An 18,277-nucleotide genomic window follows, 5' to 3' on the forward strand; every position below is an offset into this window, starting at 1 on the left:
CGAGTCTACAGAAAGTTGAAGAACGAGTGTACGTAACAGAAAATGTCTGTTTTCAAAAAGGGCTGGAATTGCAGCTAGGATTGGCAGACGTCGCATTCAACGTATGTAAGCTGTCTGGAGATCAGAAGTATACTCGGTGTATACACAATGCATAGCACCTATTTTCCTGTGCGGATGCGGTTCGTGGTAGGTTGTCAGGTCGCTAGGGCCCAAAACAGCGAACTTTTGAGTTTTGATAATAGATGCATCAGAAGAATACTGGCCATGAGAGCGGAGCAGTTCACTGCCAAGATATCTGAAGAGTTCAATTGGCTCTTTGCGTACTTATATTCTGCAATGTTGTGGGTGTTTCGAAAGTGTCACGCACTTTGTTTCGGATTCGGGGATCTCATTCAAAATTCAGATAAAATTTTATTACATCTATCGAGTAAAATAATTTCTTCCTACCATGTGCGGGAATTCCCCAGGGGATGCGGGTGTGCCGCCCACAATTAGCGGAGTAGAGGTGTGAGCGCAGGTGTATCTCCTTGTTAGGGGAGCGTCCGGTAAGAGCGATGACGACACGCAAGGGTAGACAGAGTCAATCAACTCTATACATTCTGAAACATATAAAATAACAAGGACTTATCACAAGAGATACACAGATAGTATCTTACACGATAAGAATCTTATCACAGTAGAACTCCGTCTATCCGAACTTCAGTCATCCGAATTGAAATTTTCTGGAAACGTTTAAGTAAGTTTTTAATGCGATTCCAAACCCGATTCCCCCACTTTCCTATCTGAGACATTGTTCCAATTCATGAAGGTACTGGATATAAGACAATTTTTTTAAAAGAGTCATTGGCACATTTCTGGTCATGCGGCTACAAGAGGAGATCCCAGCAGAATGCCCGTACGAGGTTTTCCTGTAATTTGAATTATTTAATTCCAAAATCACGGACCTTTGCTCAGAGGAATTTCTCTTTTGTGGCCCCAAAATTGTTCATTGTTCTGGATGAACATATTAAGTTCTCCAAAACGAAAGCAATTTTTAGAAGGGGTGCACAAGTCTGGATTTTGTCTTAGGGAAGAGACCATTGCAGGAGACTGCTGCGAGATATTGCATAGATTTATATACCACTTAGCATATTGTCCAGATGCCCTTTGAAATATATGTACATATGTTTATGTAATAATATTTAATTTGTATTTTTTTGCGATTATTTAATTATGCATGTGCTTCCTCTTTCCATTATGTTGTATCCCAACTCAAGACAGGGCCCTTGGCCTCATAGAGTTTGAGATACGTTATTATCGTATTTTTTTGTAATATTTATGTATTTGTATGAATGAATTTTTTTTTATTTAAATTCCACTGTATTGTTTCAAATGAAAAAACATATTGCACTCATTAATCCAGAAAATTAGTTTTTTACTGCATTATGTACCGATTTACCTTCGGTTTTGCATATTCACAATGGATCAAAATTATTTTTAAATCTTAACATATTTTCTCACTTTTCTACGCCTTCTAGCCAGTTATTATAATCTGGATGGTCTGGATGGTCTTAGTGACGATGATATATATTGTGCATAGAAACCTGCTGACTTTATTTACGACTACTCACTGAACGATGAAATATTATCATCTGTGTCTAGTATACGAGATTTGGGTATTATACTTGACACTAAACTTTCGTTTACAATTCATATTGAACATGTTATCAATAAATCTTTAAAACTTCTTGGATTTATTAACAGAAGCACAGCTGACTTCAAAAATAACAATACCCTTAAAACTCTCTTCTGTTCCCTAGTTCGCCCGCATCTAGAGTATTCCTCTGTTATCTGGTCTCCGTATTATAATGTTCACATCAAGAATATTGAATTAGTTCAACATTGATTTTTAAGAAAGAAAGGCTGGAGGTTGGGCTTATCCAGAGACCAATATACGTATAATGAGTTAGAAACTACCTCGAATATATCTTCTCTTCAAGACCGTCGAAATAAATCCGACCTTATAGTCCTATTTAAAATTCTCAACTCACTCTTTGATGCGCCTGAACTACTGAGCTCAATAAAATTAAATATTCCAACTAGAAACCTCAGACAAAACTTACTCTTTCATACCGATATCCATAGAACTAACTATGGTTTCCATTCTCCTATGCCCAGAATTCTTAGGTTTGTCAACAAACATACCAGTCTTGATTTCTTTGATAACAAGTTGTCTTCTTTCAAACGATCACTGAATCAAATTCAATTATAAACACCTCTCCCCCGCTTCCACTGCCACAAAGTCTACTATAAACCATTGAGTCTTTCTAATTTTGTTAAAATAATTTTCTATGTATAAATGTGTCCATAAAAATGCTTATCGGGCGTTTATATAAATAAATAAATAAAATAAAAAGTTTGCATATTCACTATCCGGCTCGAAGGACCAAAATTTTTTTATAGTAATCTAATCATATTTTCTTACTGTCCCACGCTTTCTGGCCGGACGTCCTAATCTGGACGGCCTCAGCTGGCACGGATGGGCATGCGTTGGAGGGGCTCGGGTTAGAGCCTCCGGTCAAGGGGGCGCGCGTCGCCGGGGCCGCAGTCACACTGACGGGCGCCGTTGTAGGCGGGGGAGAACTGCCCACGCAGCAGACTATAGCGGCCGACCCATCGAAGGAACAAGTCTAAAAAAAGATATTATATTATTGTACATCATCGGTACACAGATAAAACATGATATTCTATTTATTATGCCAGAGATTATATATACATTAGCAATTAAAACAAAATTAATGTTATGTGTTAATTAATGCTCTTGACATGACCATATTCAAATATTTGATGGACTCGATCGTACCACGTCTTTCTCGGTCTTCCTCGTTTCCTGCATCCATCAACTTTTGCATCGTAGATCATTTTAGCCGTTCTTTCGCTGTTCATTCGCTCTACATGTCCAAACCGACACAGCACCCCTTTCTTGATTCTGTCGATAATGCATGTCTCAGCCTTACACAGTTCACGGATCTCGACATTTGTGCACCTATCATACATCGTTTTACCACACATTCGCCTGAAAGATTGCATTTCGACAGCATTTTACCTACTTTCATCGTCATTTCTCCAATTCCATACTTCACTCCCATACATTAGAATTGGCACTAGAACTCCATTGTGAACTGCTTTGATTTGATTTGATTGATTTTACGAAATTTGATTTGATTTTTACGAGAGTTAATTTGATTTTTACGAAAATGGCGCTATAGAAGCTATCCGGAATAATAAATAAATAGGGGAAACGGCGCGGGAAAATCTCTGTTGTAATATGTTAATATAAACAGCTCCCCAGGGAGTTGAATCTAGTCCTTATCTACAAAAATTTGGACAAACTAAAAATATTGTTGATAAAGCCACCATGTCTATGAAGAAGTATAGAAATTAAAAAAATAACATTTTTAGGCGTTGCCCAGTGTGAAGGTGAAATAATTCAATTAGATGAATCTCACCCGTATAAATAAAGTTTTCAGCTCTTTAACTTCACAAACATCAACAGATGTAAGAATTGAAGGAATTTAGATGTTCAAATATGGGCAGAATGGTGAATGTTACAGTGTGTAAAGTGGCCACTTAAACCAGCCAATGACAGGTCGTAAGCCCTGTAGATGCCTAGACTTCCATATTACCTTTTCTTAAATGTTCTTCATCTCTGTTGTAATATGTTAATACCTCTCTCTAGTCGAAGCATCCACGCTACTTCTCGAAGCGACCGATGTTGGACTGATTCAATGTGATTTATGCGATTGACATAGAATGGAGACCGGACCACTATTCTAGGAGGCATATTCTAGAAGAGGGCGAACAGTCGAGCAATAAAGAGTTTTGATTGTACGGACATTAGTAAAATCAGAGGATATTCTGTTAATGAAGCCGAGTAATTTCAGTCATTTATTTACTGTATTATCTATATGCTCGTTGTATGTCAGTTTATATAGTCCAAACCAAAGACTCCTTGCTATGCAAATAATAAATTATACGAATGAAAGTGATGTTAATACCACAATGAATCCGCTGTACTGTATAAGAAAGAGCACGAGAATAGAACTTAGAACAAGGAAGACAGAGACGCTGTTCTATGGCCGGTGTATGTGTGAAAACGACAAAAACAAAATATAAAAAAATCGTCCAATCAGTCGGTTTTTGGCAGTGAGCAGGAGTGTGCGCTAGTTATATGACCGGTGTATTTATAATTTTAAATTTATTTTGCTATTCATAATGTTTTTTATAAATTGTGGAAAAGGAATTATTTAACAGTACATCTGTGTTCTTTTTTAAATGTCTGAACTTCAAAATATTCAATCTTTGCTTGAGGTTACACCATGTTACATCATCGCGTGTGAACGATTTTTTAGCACAGTTTTTTATGAGTTAAAAAAACAATAATTTAAAAAAATATATATGTAAGCTTACTTGGGGAGATACGCCTTTCCTTATACCCATCTTAGCAGGTAAACAGTTAGACAGGCGCGTACATACTCCCGGCTGGTCTGTTGCTCGAAAAACACAAGAATCTCCTGAAACAGAAAATGTATATTTATAAAATATGTTTATTAGGGATGCAAACATGAACAAAATACACGTAATTCTCGTCCTCCAGGGCCTTGATAAGGACGTCATTCCTCACCATGACGCCGTCATGGCGTGCGTTCCATATGAGTATATAAGCAGTACCTACCCTACTAGAATTTTATTAAAACAATAACAAAACATATGCGAGAAACTGTTTGTAAATTTCAAAAATTGCGCCAGATAAAATTTGGTTAAGTACTGTATCGTACCGATCGGCGCGCCGCCATCGGCCAGGGTCAGCAGAGGCACAAACTACAAATGCTTATTTTTTTCATATTGCAGTTGTTGTTTACATGAACAAAACGTGTACGTGTGTGTTTTTTTTTCAGGTATAATTACGCATGTATGGGTAAGTTTTATGAACAAATGAATACGTTACTGACATCTAGCATTTTTTAAAATTATTATTTAATAAGAGACGGTCAAAGATCAAATGTCAAATAAATAACCTAAATAGCCTCACATCGATTTATTTCATAAAATCGAGAATATGGTCCACGACTGCTTGCAACTAAGTTGCATGGTGCGGGGAGTGGCAAATTGAGGGGCGTAAGGAGTTTAAGTTTTAATATAAATCAACTGCCACGTAAGCCTGGTCGACCCTACCGATGACGATAACCTTTGTAATGAGGAACTTCAACCCTACGGTAAATTGGATGTAAAATCTGAACATATAAAATCATAAATAGCACCCGTAACTGGCGTATTGCACAGAATTCGTGGCTTGCTTTCTCATTCCGTTTTGTTTGCCGTCTACTACGCTATGATACATTCTCACCTATCCTATCTCATGTATAAAGTTTTGCCAGCAAAAATCAGATCTCGGAAAAACAAGTTCTTCAGAACAAAGCTCTGAGAAACATTCTTGGACTAAAATGGGATTCCCATGTCAAAAATATCTACCGTCAGACAAAAATACTTCCTTTTTTAAATTTATTGCAACAGAGAGGTAAAACATTATTGAGAAGGAAATATGAAAGTCTAGGCATTTACAGGGATTATGACATGTCATTAGCTGGTTTCACTTCAAAGCGATTATAAAATAAATCCCAATTCAAGCAAAAAACGCTCGCTTGAACATGAATTTTGCATGACTTTTGGAAATCACCTGGACGGTACACTTAACGATCGTCTGTATGTATCTACCGATCTGTACCGATCGGCTACAAAGCCGGCTCCTATAACGTCTCGATACATACACTCGGAAAGATAGTAAAACAGATGGAAAAAAGATAATAACTAAATTATTTTTTTGGAGTGGTAACTTTCTGACGCATATAATCTGTGTCTGACGCCTAGATACTCTTATTTGTTAATAGGACAGAACCTAGCGCCATTATTTTCACATCTAGGCGTTCGTTATATTAAAGTGACAGTTATATCGGAATTTAATTCGACTTAAAAATTGACTTATTTCTCTCTCATATTTTTAAAAGGCTTTTGAGAAAAAAGTGCCATCCTCAAAACGATTAAAATTTTTAAAAAAAATCATAATTAAAGGAAAAATTGCTCGGTGGAACAAAATTTTTGACACTTTCAATGCGTAGATAAACGTATCGACGGGTCCTAGACTCCTCGGTATAAAATGATGTACTTACATCAAAACTTGATGGTGGGGGTATCGGTACTATACCTTTGTCGGGAGACTTATCTTCAACTATGACGTCATACTGAAGCTATGTCATTTTATAGCGTAGATATGTGTACTGTGACGTACGCTTCCCCTTTGATTCATATCGATGTACCTACCCAAAACATGAAGGTGGAGGGTCGGTAGTATATCTTTATAATCGCTAGAGGGAATTTATCTTCAACTATACCGTCAAGGTGAAGGTATGACGTCTTTATCTTCCCATCATAAGTGAGGCCCTGGGAGTTTAATATATACTATCTTTATATTTATAATTTCTCTGTACGTGTGATGTCACCGTACTCCTCCTAAACGGCTTAACCGATTTACGTGCGGTTTTTAGAGAAATATAGATCTTTGCGCTGTGCATGTTCGTAGGTATTAAAATCTTCAATCTAATATGTAAAAAAAAAGTTAGGAGCATAAATGTTTTATTTATGGATCTACCAGAGTTGCATTCGAGGAGAATGCTTTTGCAAAAAATTAAAAGATGTTGTTTTTGTGTATAAAAAAGTTTGTTTTTGAATGTTTACAAACAGCATTTGTTTTTTGTGGATCTCAATCAGATTTTTTCCTTGAATTTCTTATAATCTCTACCCATTTATTTATTTTTGTTAGATTTTTGGTAACACTAAAATAATATTAATTATGTACATTAAAAAAAATCGTATTCCTACATAAGTACACCCCCTTGTTTGTAGACGACCGGAGTTTGACGTTTGCGAAAAGAATGCCATATTTGAAACAATATTTATTTTATGTTTTGGAATTCAACCATAAACAAGTACCTACTTAAATTCAATATTAAGATAATAAAAATAAAAATAAAAAAATAATAAAAAAATTTTAAAAAAATTTATAATTATGTTTTATTTGAATCCTGATATGCCTTATATTATAAACATAATATAATGCATGTATTGTGTCTTAATAGTGTATTATGTTAACTATGTAACTTTATTTTTAAATCTTAATAATATTTTTATTTAATTTTTATACTTGAAAAAATGTTAACTATGTTTAGTGTGTAACTTTTTCTTATTATATAGTATGTATAATGTAAAAGCCCCATGGGCGTCAACAGAAAGAAAAATAAAAATAAAAAAAAATAAAAAAATAAAAATATTTATTTAATATTAACAATTTGTAGTTTTTTTGTTAAAATAAATATTTGCGTTCTTCATTTATTTATTTATTTATTTATTTATTCACACTCTTTATCAAAATACAATTCCATATTCACTTTGCCCAGCTAACAAGGGTACATACCCCGTTCCAAGCTAGGCAAATTTACCCAAATATTTAATTTTGAGGGCCATTTTCAACAAAGTTGTAAATAACTCACTATTAGAAAATGGAATCAAGTTGGGGTAGAGTGGGATTCGAACCACAGACCTTTGGTCCGTGAGTCCGAGACACTAGCCACAGGACAACAACACGATCATGTTATGGAATTAAATCACAAACAAGTACCTAGACGAAAAGTATTTTTCCAAGATAATAGCAGGCAAGCTAACGTTTGGGTAGGACAACGTCTGTCGGGTCCGCTCGTATGTAATATATGTTTTATTAGAAGAATTTTAAACGAAATGAAATAAATAAATTTTAATTTTAATGGACAGCGAAAGAACGGCTAAAAGGATAAACGATGCGAATGTTGATGGATGCAGAAAACGAGGAAGATCGAGAAAGACATGGCACGATCAAGTCCATCAAATACCTGAAGATGGACATGTCGGAAGTAGGAATAATCGGCCTGCGTGCATGAGAAGATGTATGAATGTAGAGAAAGCGAGGTCTGTATGCAAAGATAGAGTGATATGGCGTTTTATCCTCTCTGCCTACCCCGACGGGGGAACGGCGTGATGGTTTGTTGTTGTTTAAAATAAATTGTACCGAGAAGTGTCATAAAAACGAGCTTTATTGAACGAAGCCACTAGTTCATATGAGTCAACCAATGATAAGAGAGTTGTGGAAGATTTACATCCGGCTTACAGTAACTGACTGAAAAGAAGCGGAAGAGAACTTGATTCAAAAATACAAAACTTAATAAAAATACTATGTATATATTTATTTATTTTTTCGTAATCTATTAACAAAATAAAAAAATATGAAAAATCACTGATTTTCCTTTGCCAGAGAATTATATTTTATTTATTATTTCACGTTTCACATAAAACTTTTTTTTAAAATATGTTTACCTCACTGGACACAACCCGTGTCGAGGCATTCATTTACATGATTTAATATATGACACTTATAGTGTCTAAAAAATATATATAAAATACTTATAACATTTTACATATTCACATTTAAATCCACACAGATGTATATACGTTGTACTCTGCGTCAGTCTAAAGTGTTATTTTTTACAGGGATTTGGACATACTCAAAATATGTTTAGTGTCTCTTAAGTATAAACAACTTGAAAAATTTATCTCTTTTGATGCCAACTATGGTTCATAGGTTACAAATACAGATAAACCCAGTAAGCACTTTATTTACTATCGTATTTGTTTGTTATGGTTTTTTTTTAATAACTGATAAAAAAATATGTTTCCGCGCCCGAGCGCATGAAAAATACTATTTTGCGTGTGAAGGGAAAAAAATAAATCGGCTTAAGGTATTCTATAGGTTGTAGTGGATGGAAACAGAGCAAAGTACACACTTCTGAGAGTGTCATTATCTAGAATGTCTCTAAGAGAGCAGAATAGATTGAGAATAGAGAATAGAGCAGAATAATTGCTAATTAAAATATGTCAGTCGAAGCTAAACTGGCAGTGCAAAACGGAGTTTTAGCCCCAACACTTATGTATGGGAGTGAAACATGGAACTGGCAGAGGAAGGATGAAAGCCGAGTGAACGCGGTTGAAATGCAATCTTTCAGACGAATGTGCGGGAAATCAATGTATGGCAGGGTTACGAATGATGAAATCAGGCGAGAGTGTAAATCTGAGTCACGTATAATGATAAGATTAAAAAAGGGTATCTGAGATGGTTTGGTCACGTAGAACGAATGAACGATGAAAGAATGGTAAAACAAGTTTACAGGGTGTTTATTACACCCTGTCACATCCGAAACCACGATGATCATTATGAGCAAGAAGACATATTGGCACATTATAATAAATTTTTAGAACGAATAAAATTTCAAAAAAATAAATACCAAAAAAAGCAAATGGTTGCTTACTTCTTCAGTAACAAGGAGCGGGGAGAGGGGAGTCTGATAGGCCGACAAGCTGGTGGCCGCGCACCCCTCACTTCTCCCCTACAGAAGTAAGCAACTATTTGTTTTTTTTATATTTGTTCTAAATAATTTTTTTAGCATGCTAATATGTCTTCTTGCCCATTCTGATCATCGTGGTATCGGATGTGACAGGGTTTAAAGAACACCCTGTATATGGCGAAAATGAACGGCAACGTGAGACGAGGACGACCGAGGAAGACGTGGCATGATCAGATAAACCAAAGTCTTAAGTCTGGTCATGTCAAAAGCAGGCAGAACCGAAGTGCATGTAAGATGTATGGATGTGAAAAAAGCTAGGAATTATTGCCAAGATAGACGTGTGTGGCGGTCCATTCTCTCTGCCTACCCCTACGGAGAAATGGCGTGATGGTAGTAGTAGCAGTAGTTTGTAATTAACCCTGAAGAAGGCATAGTATTGCCGAAACTAGTTGGTTGTCAAATTATAAAAAAGTGGTACATAAAAAAGTGATTTTATTTTATTCCAATATATTAAATAATAATCCTCCACAAAGTAAGTGCTTCAAACATCCAAAATAAATCAATTTTTAAGAAAATGGTCACTGGGTTTTGGTAGAGAAAAATCGGAAAATTTACTCAAAAACATTCAAATATATATTTATTTATTAACGGCCATTGTCCATGTATACAATTTATAAGGTTTAAATATTACAATAAAACAATAGTTTAAAACATTTTTAAAAAAAGAAAGAAGCATTACAAATTGTATAACTGTATAATAAATTAACTAGTATGGAGTCATATAACTGTTTATTTTGCATAAAAATGTCTGCCTTAAAACAGGCTGTACCTAGTTAGGCAGACTAGACATGATCCAGAGAAATCTATTACCTAAGTGTGTATGTAGTAGATATAGAAATTGTAATTTTTTGCTAATAAACCATGATTATTGTCTAAATTTATTGCAACAGAGAGGGAAAACATTATTGAGAAGAGAATAGAAAATAGAAGAGAAGAGACGTGCTTAAAAACATGCTAAGCATTTGAGCGATCACAGTGAACAATGATGAACATCAAACAATGTTTGAGTATGTCCAAATGCTTGCAGACTGGCTGGATTTCCTCCCTAGGGAGTTATTCATATTAAAATTTATTTCAATAGAGAGGGAAAACATTTTTGAGGAGGGAATATGGAAGTCTAGGCATTTACAGGGCTTACGACTTGTCATTGGCTGGTTTAAGTGGCCAATTTCACAATGTGTAACATTCACCATTCTGCCCATGTTTAAACATCCACATTTCCTCAACTCTTCCATCTGTAGTTGACTTTTGTGAAGTAAAAGAGCTGAAACCTTTATCATATGGGTGAGATTCGTCCGGCTGGACCAATTCACCTACTAGGCAACGCCTGAAAACAATCTTCCAATTTTTATACTTCTTCTTTCACCAGGTAGTTAATTCAACAATGTTTGAGTATGTCCGAATGCTGTTCATGTATGTGTCTTCCTAAATAAAAAAAAATACAATTTTAAATATATATTTGGAAAGAATGATTGAATTGACTCTTAGGGCCGGTTGCATCACATCAAAGTTGGTATAAATTTAGTTTAAAGTTAAATATTTAAACTTAGTTAAGGCTCAAAATCTGGTAACTGAAAAATTCCGTTGGATCAACATTATTTTAGCTAAGTTAAAGTAAAGAATGTTGCCACTGTAAAGGTTCAAGTTTCACCCTAAAAATTTTGGGATTTTTGCGCAAGCACGTACTTGTTTATTTACATGTGGCAATACACATGCCCCGCGACGCATCTTTGGGCACAAACGTTTAAATTTCGTTCCAATTTTCAATGTGTGCGAAAGGGCGAAGCAACACTGCGCATTCGGAGAAGAAAAGAACAAAAGGGACATCGTCCTTTTTGTACTAGATAAAAAATTATAAGAGAAAAAGCTAAAACAAAATGAAGAACTTTTTACTCTGGAAATAGAGCAAAAAAATGACATTTTTCGGGCAACTATGGCAGCCTTAAATGCCCAGAAAGAGTTAGCAGAGCTCAACCTAACTCTATTTAAAAATAAATAAACAGCATTTCAATGCGGTGATGATTTAGATTTATTTTACACCACGCCGCTGATGATCAAGTCCCGTGTTTTGAAAAATAATTAACAATTAAAAATTCAAATAATTATTAGTTCGTCACTTTTTTGACATTCGAAATCTTGCGATAAAGTCGGACTCTTCCCACAAAAAATGGTCCGTTCGTGGTTTGAACAGTTTTTTTTTCGGATTAGAATATACTCGATGATAAATTCGTCATTCCGATGAATCGATCGTCTTCCGAGACGAAAAATCAGATAAAAAAGACGTTTTGCGCAACTTTACACAGATCGATCAATAGATTTCAACACTCACGACGCATTTTTGACAGATGGCAGATCGCATTCAACTTTAAACTTAACTTTGAACGGTCCCCTGGCGGCCGGTCAAATAAAAGTAACTTTTTTGTTAATATTTAGTTAACTTTTTTTGATGCAACGCATTTTGACATAAAAGTAACTTTTATTTGACTTTAGCCCTGACTTTAACTTGACTTGTGTCGATGCAACCGGCCTTTAGACAGAGAACAATAAAATCCAATCCATTTTGGACATTTTTTGTTTTTAGAACGAAGTCTTCAATTAATTACTGATTTATTATATTACGGTAAACTGAATAAAAATAATAAAATTCGTTAGTTCACCTGGATGACATTGGAAAAACTTGAAAAACTGGTTTTAAATGTGAATCCGACGTACTGACAACTCTGAACCTAACTCTGAGGTCAGTATATTTATTTATTTATTTAAATCTTAAAGTAGGGCACACATATCATACATATTGTTATGTGTGTTCTAATAATAACATTGCAAATATATTTAATTTATAAATTGTTTATCACATATGTCTTGACCATTATTTTAAAAGTTGATATGTTTTTTTCTTCATAAATATTTTTTTCCATTTCGTAATACTTTTCAATTGCTTTAAATAAAATGGAATTTTGTGACTTTGCCTTTTTCCTAAATGGAAGTCTAATTTTGTTCTTTTCTCTAGTATTGTGATCGTGTTCACGCTGGTTCCGATCAATTTTTTTCAAAAATTCTGTTTTTTTATTAGAGTTTATAATTTTATGAACAAATATCATTGTATTGTAAAATATTCTTTGTTTATATGTTAATAATTTCATTTCATTTACCATCGACTTTACCCTCGTATATCTGTTTTTTTTCAAAATGATTCTAAAGGCTTTATTTTGTAATACAGTTAGTTTATCTATGTTTTCTTTGTTTGATAAAAATAAAATGCTACTACAGTAGTTAACGTGTGGTTCAATAATTGCTTTGTAAATAGTTTTGCAGGAGTCCTTATCAATAAATCTTCTGATCCTTCCCAAAATTAATATTTATATATCATAATTGACTTAGCAAAATTAATAATTTTCTCTCAGATTTATTTTATTTTATTTACTTTAACAACACGTTACGGCTTAAAGAGACGTCCATTCGCACAAAAATTCATCTAGAATTATCAATGACGAAGTTAGCTACGTTTTGCAGCAAAACGTATGTTTATAGGTCAAGAATTGCCAAATTGCTATTTGTGTAATTTATTTATTTATATTTTTCTCTTACAAACTATAATTAACAATACAAATGTGACCTCACTGGGGCTGTTACCCGTGCCGAGGACACTTAACAATAAACTTTTTTTTAAATATTTTTACATTTGAGAATAAACAAAGAAGACTAACTTAATAAACAGAGATAATTAACAAAATATCCATACAGTTTTAAACTCTACGTATTTATGTTTATATTTAATTTATGTACATCTATATAATTTATATTACAAAGCGCACAATGAAAATAACAAAAACTTAACATAAGCTTTACACTTGTGGAGCAGTTGATTCAGTATTGGTTTGGGCAAATGAGACAATCCATTTTACTTCTACCTAGCTCCACTATCCAATTTCTTATAGCCTTTTTAAACATTTTCTCGTTACTAATTGTTTTAATAGATAGTGGAAGTGGGTTATAGATTTTAATGGAATAATACTCAAAATCCCTATGTCCGAAAGTGGTATTAGTTTGTATATGTTTAAGTTGTCTTTGTATTGAGGATCTAATGATTATATTATTTGTATGTGATGTATTGTAGGGGATATGTCTTTCATTTATATGCACTAACTGAATGCAACTAAAGAACTTTCTGAACAAACTAAACTTTTTTAACAAGAACCCTTAATATTTTATTCACAAATTACCCATTAAAGTAATTTTAGACGAAGAACTGCAATTTAAATTGTTGTAAAAATTCTGACCTTTCTCTTGACGCTCAAATTAGTAGAACGATAAGTTCATGCTTTTACCAGCTGAAACAGATTAAATGCATACGCAAAAATTGCCGGTTGATGCCGCCCGTCAATTAATAAATGCGTTTGTAGTGTCTAGAGTCGATTACTGTAATGGTATGTATCTACGCAGGCCTACCAATGAATAAAATATCTCGCCTACAGTCTGTATTGAATGCCGCAGCGAGACTTATTTTTGGAATCTCTAAGTTCAGTCATATCACTCCACTACTTCGGGAATCACACTGGCTACGTTTACCACAGAGGGTGGAATACAAACTCTGTTGGCTTATGTAGTCACTGCGCAACTCTGCTCCAGAACATCTAAGGGAACTCTGCATTCCAGATGAACTAGCTGACGGCGTCTTACGCTTAGATCAGCCATATCTACGTCGAAAGAAAAATTTATTATGCATCTACGTAAACAAAAGCTCTTTATTTCATGTGCCAGTAGTTCGTACAAACTATGCCCAGAACTCTCCACTTATACGTTTTGCTCGTGAATACAATTTGAACTTTCCCCTTAACGATCCATTTGATTGTAAAAAAATAACATTTAAAATGCGCGTCTTAAAAATATACTTTTTGTCTTATACTTAGTTTCAATAATAAATTCTTATTTAAATTTATTTCAACAGAGAGGGAAAAAATGTATGAGAAAGGAATATGGAAGTCTAGGCATTTGCAGGGCTTATGACCTGTCATTGGCTGGTTTAAGTGGCCACTTTACACACTGTGTAACATTCACCATCCAGCGGAAATCCAGCCAGTCTGCAAGCATTTAGACATAATCAAATATTGTTGAATAAATTCTTATTTTATCTTATTTTATTTTATCTCTAATTCTTAATATTTTATATATATTTATATTTTCGACACTTGACACTTGTGCAATATTTACACACATGTCCACCCTCATTCCAATATAACACCGACTCACCCACCCTCTCACTCACTTACACTCACACAAACACACTAGTATGTATTGTACGTGTATTTAACGTATTTCTGTGGATATCTGTCATTGGTTTTATTCTCTGTATATTTTATTTGTTATATTTTTGTTACATGTATTGCTCAACAGCAATGTGTAAAAATACTGCTAGAATCGTAAAGAAACAGTATGAGATCACATTTCGTCTGTTAGTAGCAAATGCATGTGTAAGTAGCAAATGCATTACTTAAAAATTGAATTATTTTTCCATCTGTCAGATTGTCGAAGAAAAAAAAAAGACATTTCGTTATTATTGCCAGGGTAGTTTTTTTTTTTTTTTTAAGTAGTCCAGAAGGAGCTTAGAATCATATTTGAATACATTAGACTGTGTCCAAAAATCCCCCCACTATGCCCCACTTTCGCCGCGCGCATTCGTGACGTCGCCGCGTAATGTTGCACGATGGGAAAAAATATAATCATAACACAAATGTAAGGTTAAAAAAAAAAAAAGCAATCTATTAATTTATCTAAAATTTTATTGTGCACGCGGAAACATTGATTGACACAACAGAGTAGATAAGTGATTAGATAGGTGATTTAATAAGAATAATTGAATAAATTAACTTTAAACTTAAAATATTAAACAAATTTTATTTTACATAAAGCGGATATTTTTTTATCATGTTAAATAATATTTGATGTTTTAAAGATAATTTCGGTCAAATTTTCCTCACAAAGTTCGAATCCGATGTCTAATTTTCATTAGTTCTCTCATTAGATGAGCATAGGGTAAAAATTTTACTACCCTGGCAACACTAACGAAATGTTCATTTTGTTTTTTTGACAATCTGACAGATGTAAAAAAAAAACAATTTTTAAGTAATGTATTTGCTACTTACACATTCATTTGCTAACTACACATGAAATGTGATCTCATCCTGTTTCTTTAAGATCTTAGCAGTATTTCTACACTTTAAAAGGACACAACACGGCATAGTTGAATTCAAATCTTATTCTCGGCAATAGTTATTCCCACGTATCTGATATATTTAGTGTAGGGTATTGTTCCTATAGAACAAACCTTTTGAACTTTTTCAAAGATGGTGAATGGTAATTATATTTATTTATGCATGCATTTCATTATACATACAGTTTTTTGTTCACTTTGCCCAGCTGTATGAAACAGTACTTATGATTTTCTTGTTATATTACTTTAAAATATTTTATTATTTAATTTTGTTTTTAGGTTATTTTTTCAAAATATAAATCTTGTAAAATGTTAAGGTTTAATTTTTTCATGTTTAAAAAAAAAAAAAAAATATTAAGCCAAATATTTTAGTATTATAAATTTTCAACAATGTTTGATTATGTCCAAATGCTTGCAGACTGCCTGGATTTCCTCCCTAGGGAGTTGTTCATATTTAAATTTATTTCAATAAAATCCAGCCAGTCTGAAAGCATTTGGACATAATCAAACATAGTTGAATTACTACCTGGTAAAAGAAGAAGTATAAAAATTTGGAAAATTGTGTTCAGGCGTTGCCTAGTAGGTGATTTGGTTCAGCTGTATGAATCTCACCTACGTGATAAAGGTTTCAGCTCTTTTACTTCACAAAAGTCAACAGATGTAAGAATTGAAGGAATATAGATGTTCAAATATGGGCAGAATGGTGAATGTTACAGTGTGTAAAGTGGCCACTTAAACCAGCCAATGACAGGTCATAAGCCCTGTAAATGCCTAGACTTCCATATTACCTTCTCAAAAATGTTTTCCCTCTCTGTTGAAATTAATTTTAATTATAAATTTTTGTTGAAGGCAGATTCGCCCTTTATGTTAATAAAATTAATAAAATAAATTCTATGTTCATTTGATTCTTTATTTAAATTTGTTTAACCAATCACAACAGGGATGGAGAATACCTTAAATAAGGGAATATGGAAGTCAGGGCATTTACAGGGCTTATGATCTGTCATTGGCTGGTTTAAGTGGCCACTTTACACACTGTGTAACATTCACCATTCCGCCCATGTTTGAACATCATTTCATTTCTTCCATTTGTTGATTTTAGTGAAGTTAAAGAACTGAAACCTTTATTGTTGCGAAGAGATTCATCTGACTGGATTATTTCACATACTAGGCAACGCCTGAAAACATATATTCAATTTTTATTAATATCCCTACAGAGATGAGGTAGAATTTTTTCAAATTCAGGATTATGGATATTCGAGCGTTTACAGGGCTTATGACCTGTTATTGGCTGGGTTAAGTGGCCACTTTACGTTTTACAACATTCCCCATTCCGCTTATTAGCGAATATCGACACAAGTAACATTTTTTTGATTTTTGTATATATATGTTATTAAATGAGAAACCATTCACAAGCGTGGTGGAGCGCCATCTATGTATTTATATTGCCCAGCCAATGACAGGTCATAAGCCCTGTAAACGCTCGAATATCCATAATCCTGAATTTGAAAAAAATCTACCTCATCTCTGTAGGGATATTAATAAAAATATATACCTACTCCCCCCCCTTGGGAGAAATCCAGATTTGTGTATGTACAAAATACACGTACCTAAAATAATATATTCAATTTTTGAACTTCTTGGACCAGTTGGTTTCATTACGAAATTTGAGTTTGTCCAAATGTTCGTAGACAAATGACTGGATTTCACCCCGTCGGCAGTCATTAAGATCAACAAATTACAACAGGCATGGAGAATACCTCAAATAAGGGAATATTGAAGTCAAGGCATTTACAGAGCTTATGACCTATCATTGGCTGGTTTGAGTGACCCCTTTAAGGGTGAAATCCAGTATTTTGTCTACGAACATTTAGACTAACCCAAATATTGTACATTTTTTTGTTTTGAAGCAACGTCGTCTTCCTGCTTCGTAAATATTATAATTGACCGTATTTACCTGCGTACTGTCCATTTGCGAAGCTAAAACTCAGCAACACAAGGAAAAACTTCACAAACACGCAACTTTTTCTTCCCGACGCCATCTTGTAAAAAAATACATAAACCCCGACTGTCACTAAATATTATATTCGACAAAATAGCAATATATTGTTAATTTACACCGTATATTTTATAAACAGACACGACTACGCTAAGCTACAGCATAGCTTGTAATAATACTCTGTTCGTTTCCTTACAAGAACAAAATGAGATATACATTAATTTCGTTTTCATTTCGCGCTGGCTATTTTCATTAGCACGCGAATTCGTTTAGCAATCGCTAGAAACGCAATGAGGAACTTATGGGCCTAGATCATAATGGGAAAATAAAGACGTCATATCTTCACCTTGACGGTATAGTTGAAGATAAATTCCCTCCAGCGATTATAAAGATATAATACCGACCCCCCCCCCCTTATGTTTCGGGTGGGTACATCGATATGAAACAAGGGGAAGCGTACGTCACGGTACACATAGCTACTCACTGAAATGACATAGCTTCAGTATGACGTCACAGTTGAAGATTACTGCTCCCGACCGACTA

General features: G+C 34.1%; 1 protein-coding gene across 2 annotated transcripts in view; it reads right to left on the reverse strand.

The window, feature by feature from the left end:
• The window catches only part of LOC148283693 (venom protease-like), a 32,903-nt gene extending 14,995 nt beyond the window's left edge, over positions 1–17,908 (reverse strand). For both annotated transcript variants that reach the window (XM_088243446.1, XM_088243445.1), the window contains exons 1-4: positions 17,693–17,908; positions 4,450–4,553; positions 2,465–2,669; positions 448–599 (exon numbers count right to left, since the gene is read on the reverse strand). In XM_088243446.1, coding sequence (XP_088099572.1) covers positions 448–599; positions 2,465–2,669; positions 4,450–4,553; positions 17,693–17,777 — 546 coding nt within the window. In that variant the 5' untranslated portion in view covers positions 17,778–17,908. The remainder of the gene's footprint in view (positions 1–447; positions 600–2,464; positions 2,670–4,449; positions 4,554–17,692) is intronic.
• Positions 17,909–18,277: the final 369 nt, after the last annotated feature.

The sequence above is a fragment of the Micrasema longulum genome, unplaced genomic scaffold (assembly GCF_059751315.1).
Source record: "Micrasema longulum isolate JH-2025_06_02 unplaced genomic scaffold, ASM5975131v1 h1tg000211l, whole genome shotgun sequence".
Lineage (NCBI taxonomy): Eukaryota > Metazoa > Arthropoda > Insecta > Trichoptera > Brachycentridae > Micrasema > Micrasema longulum.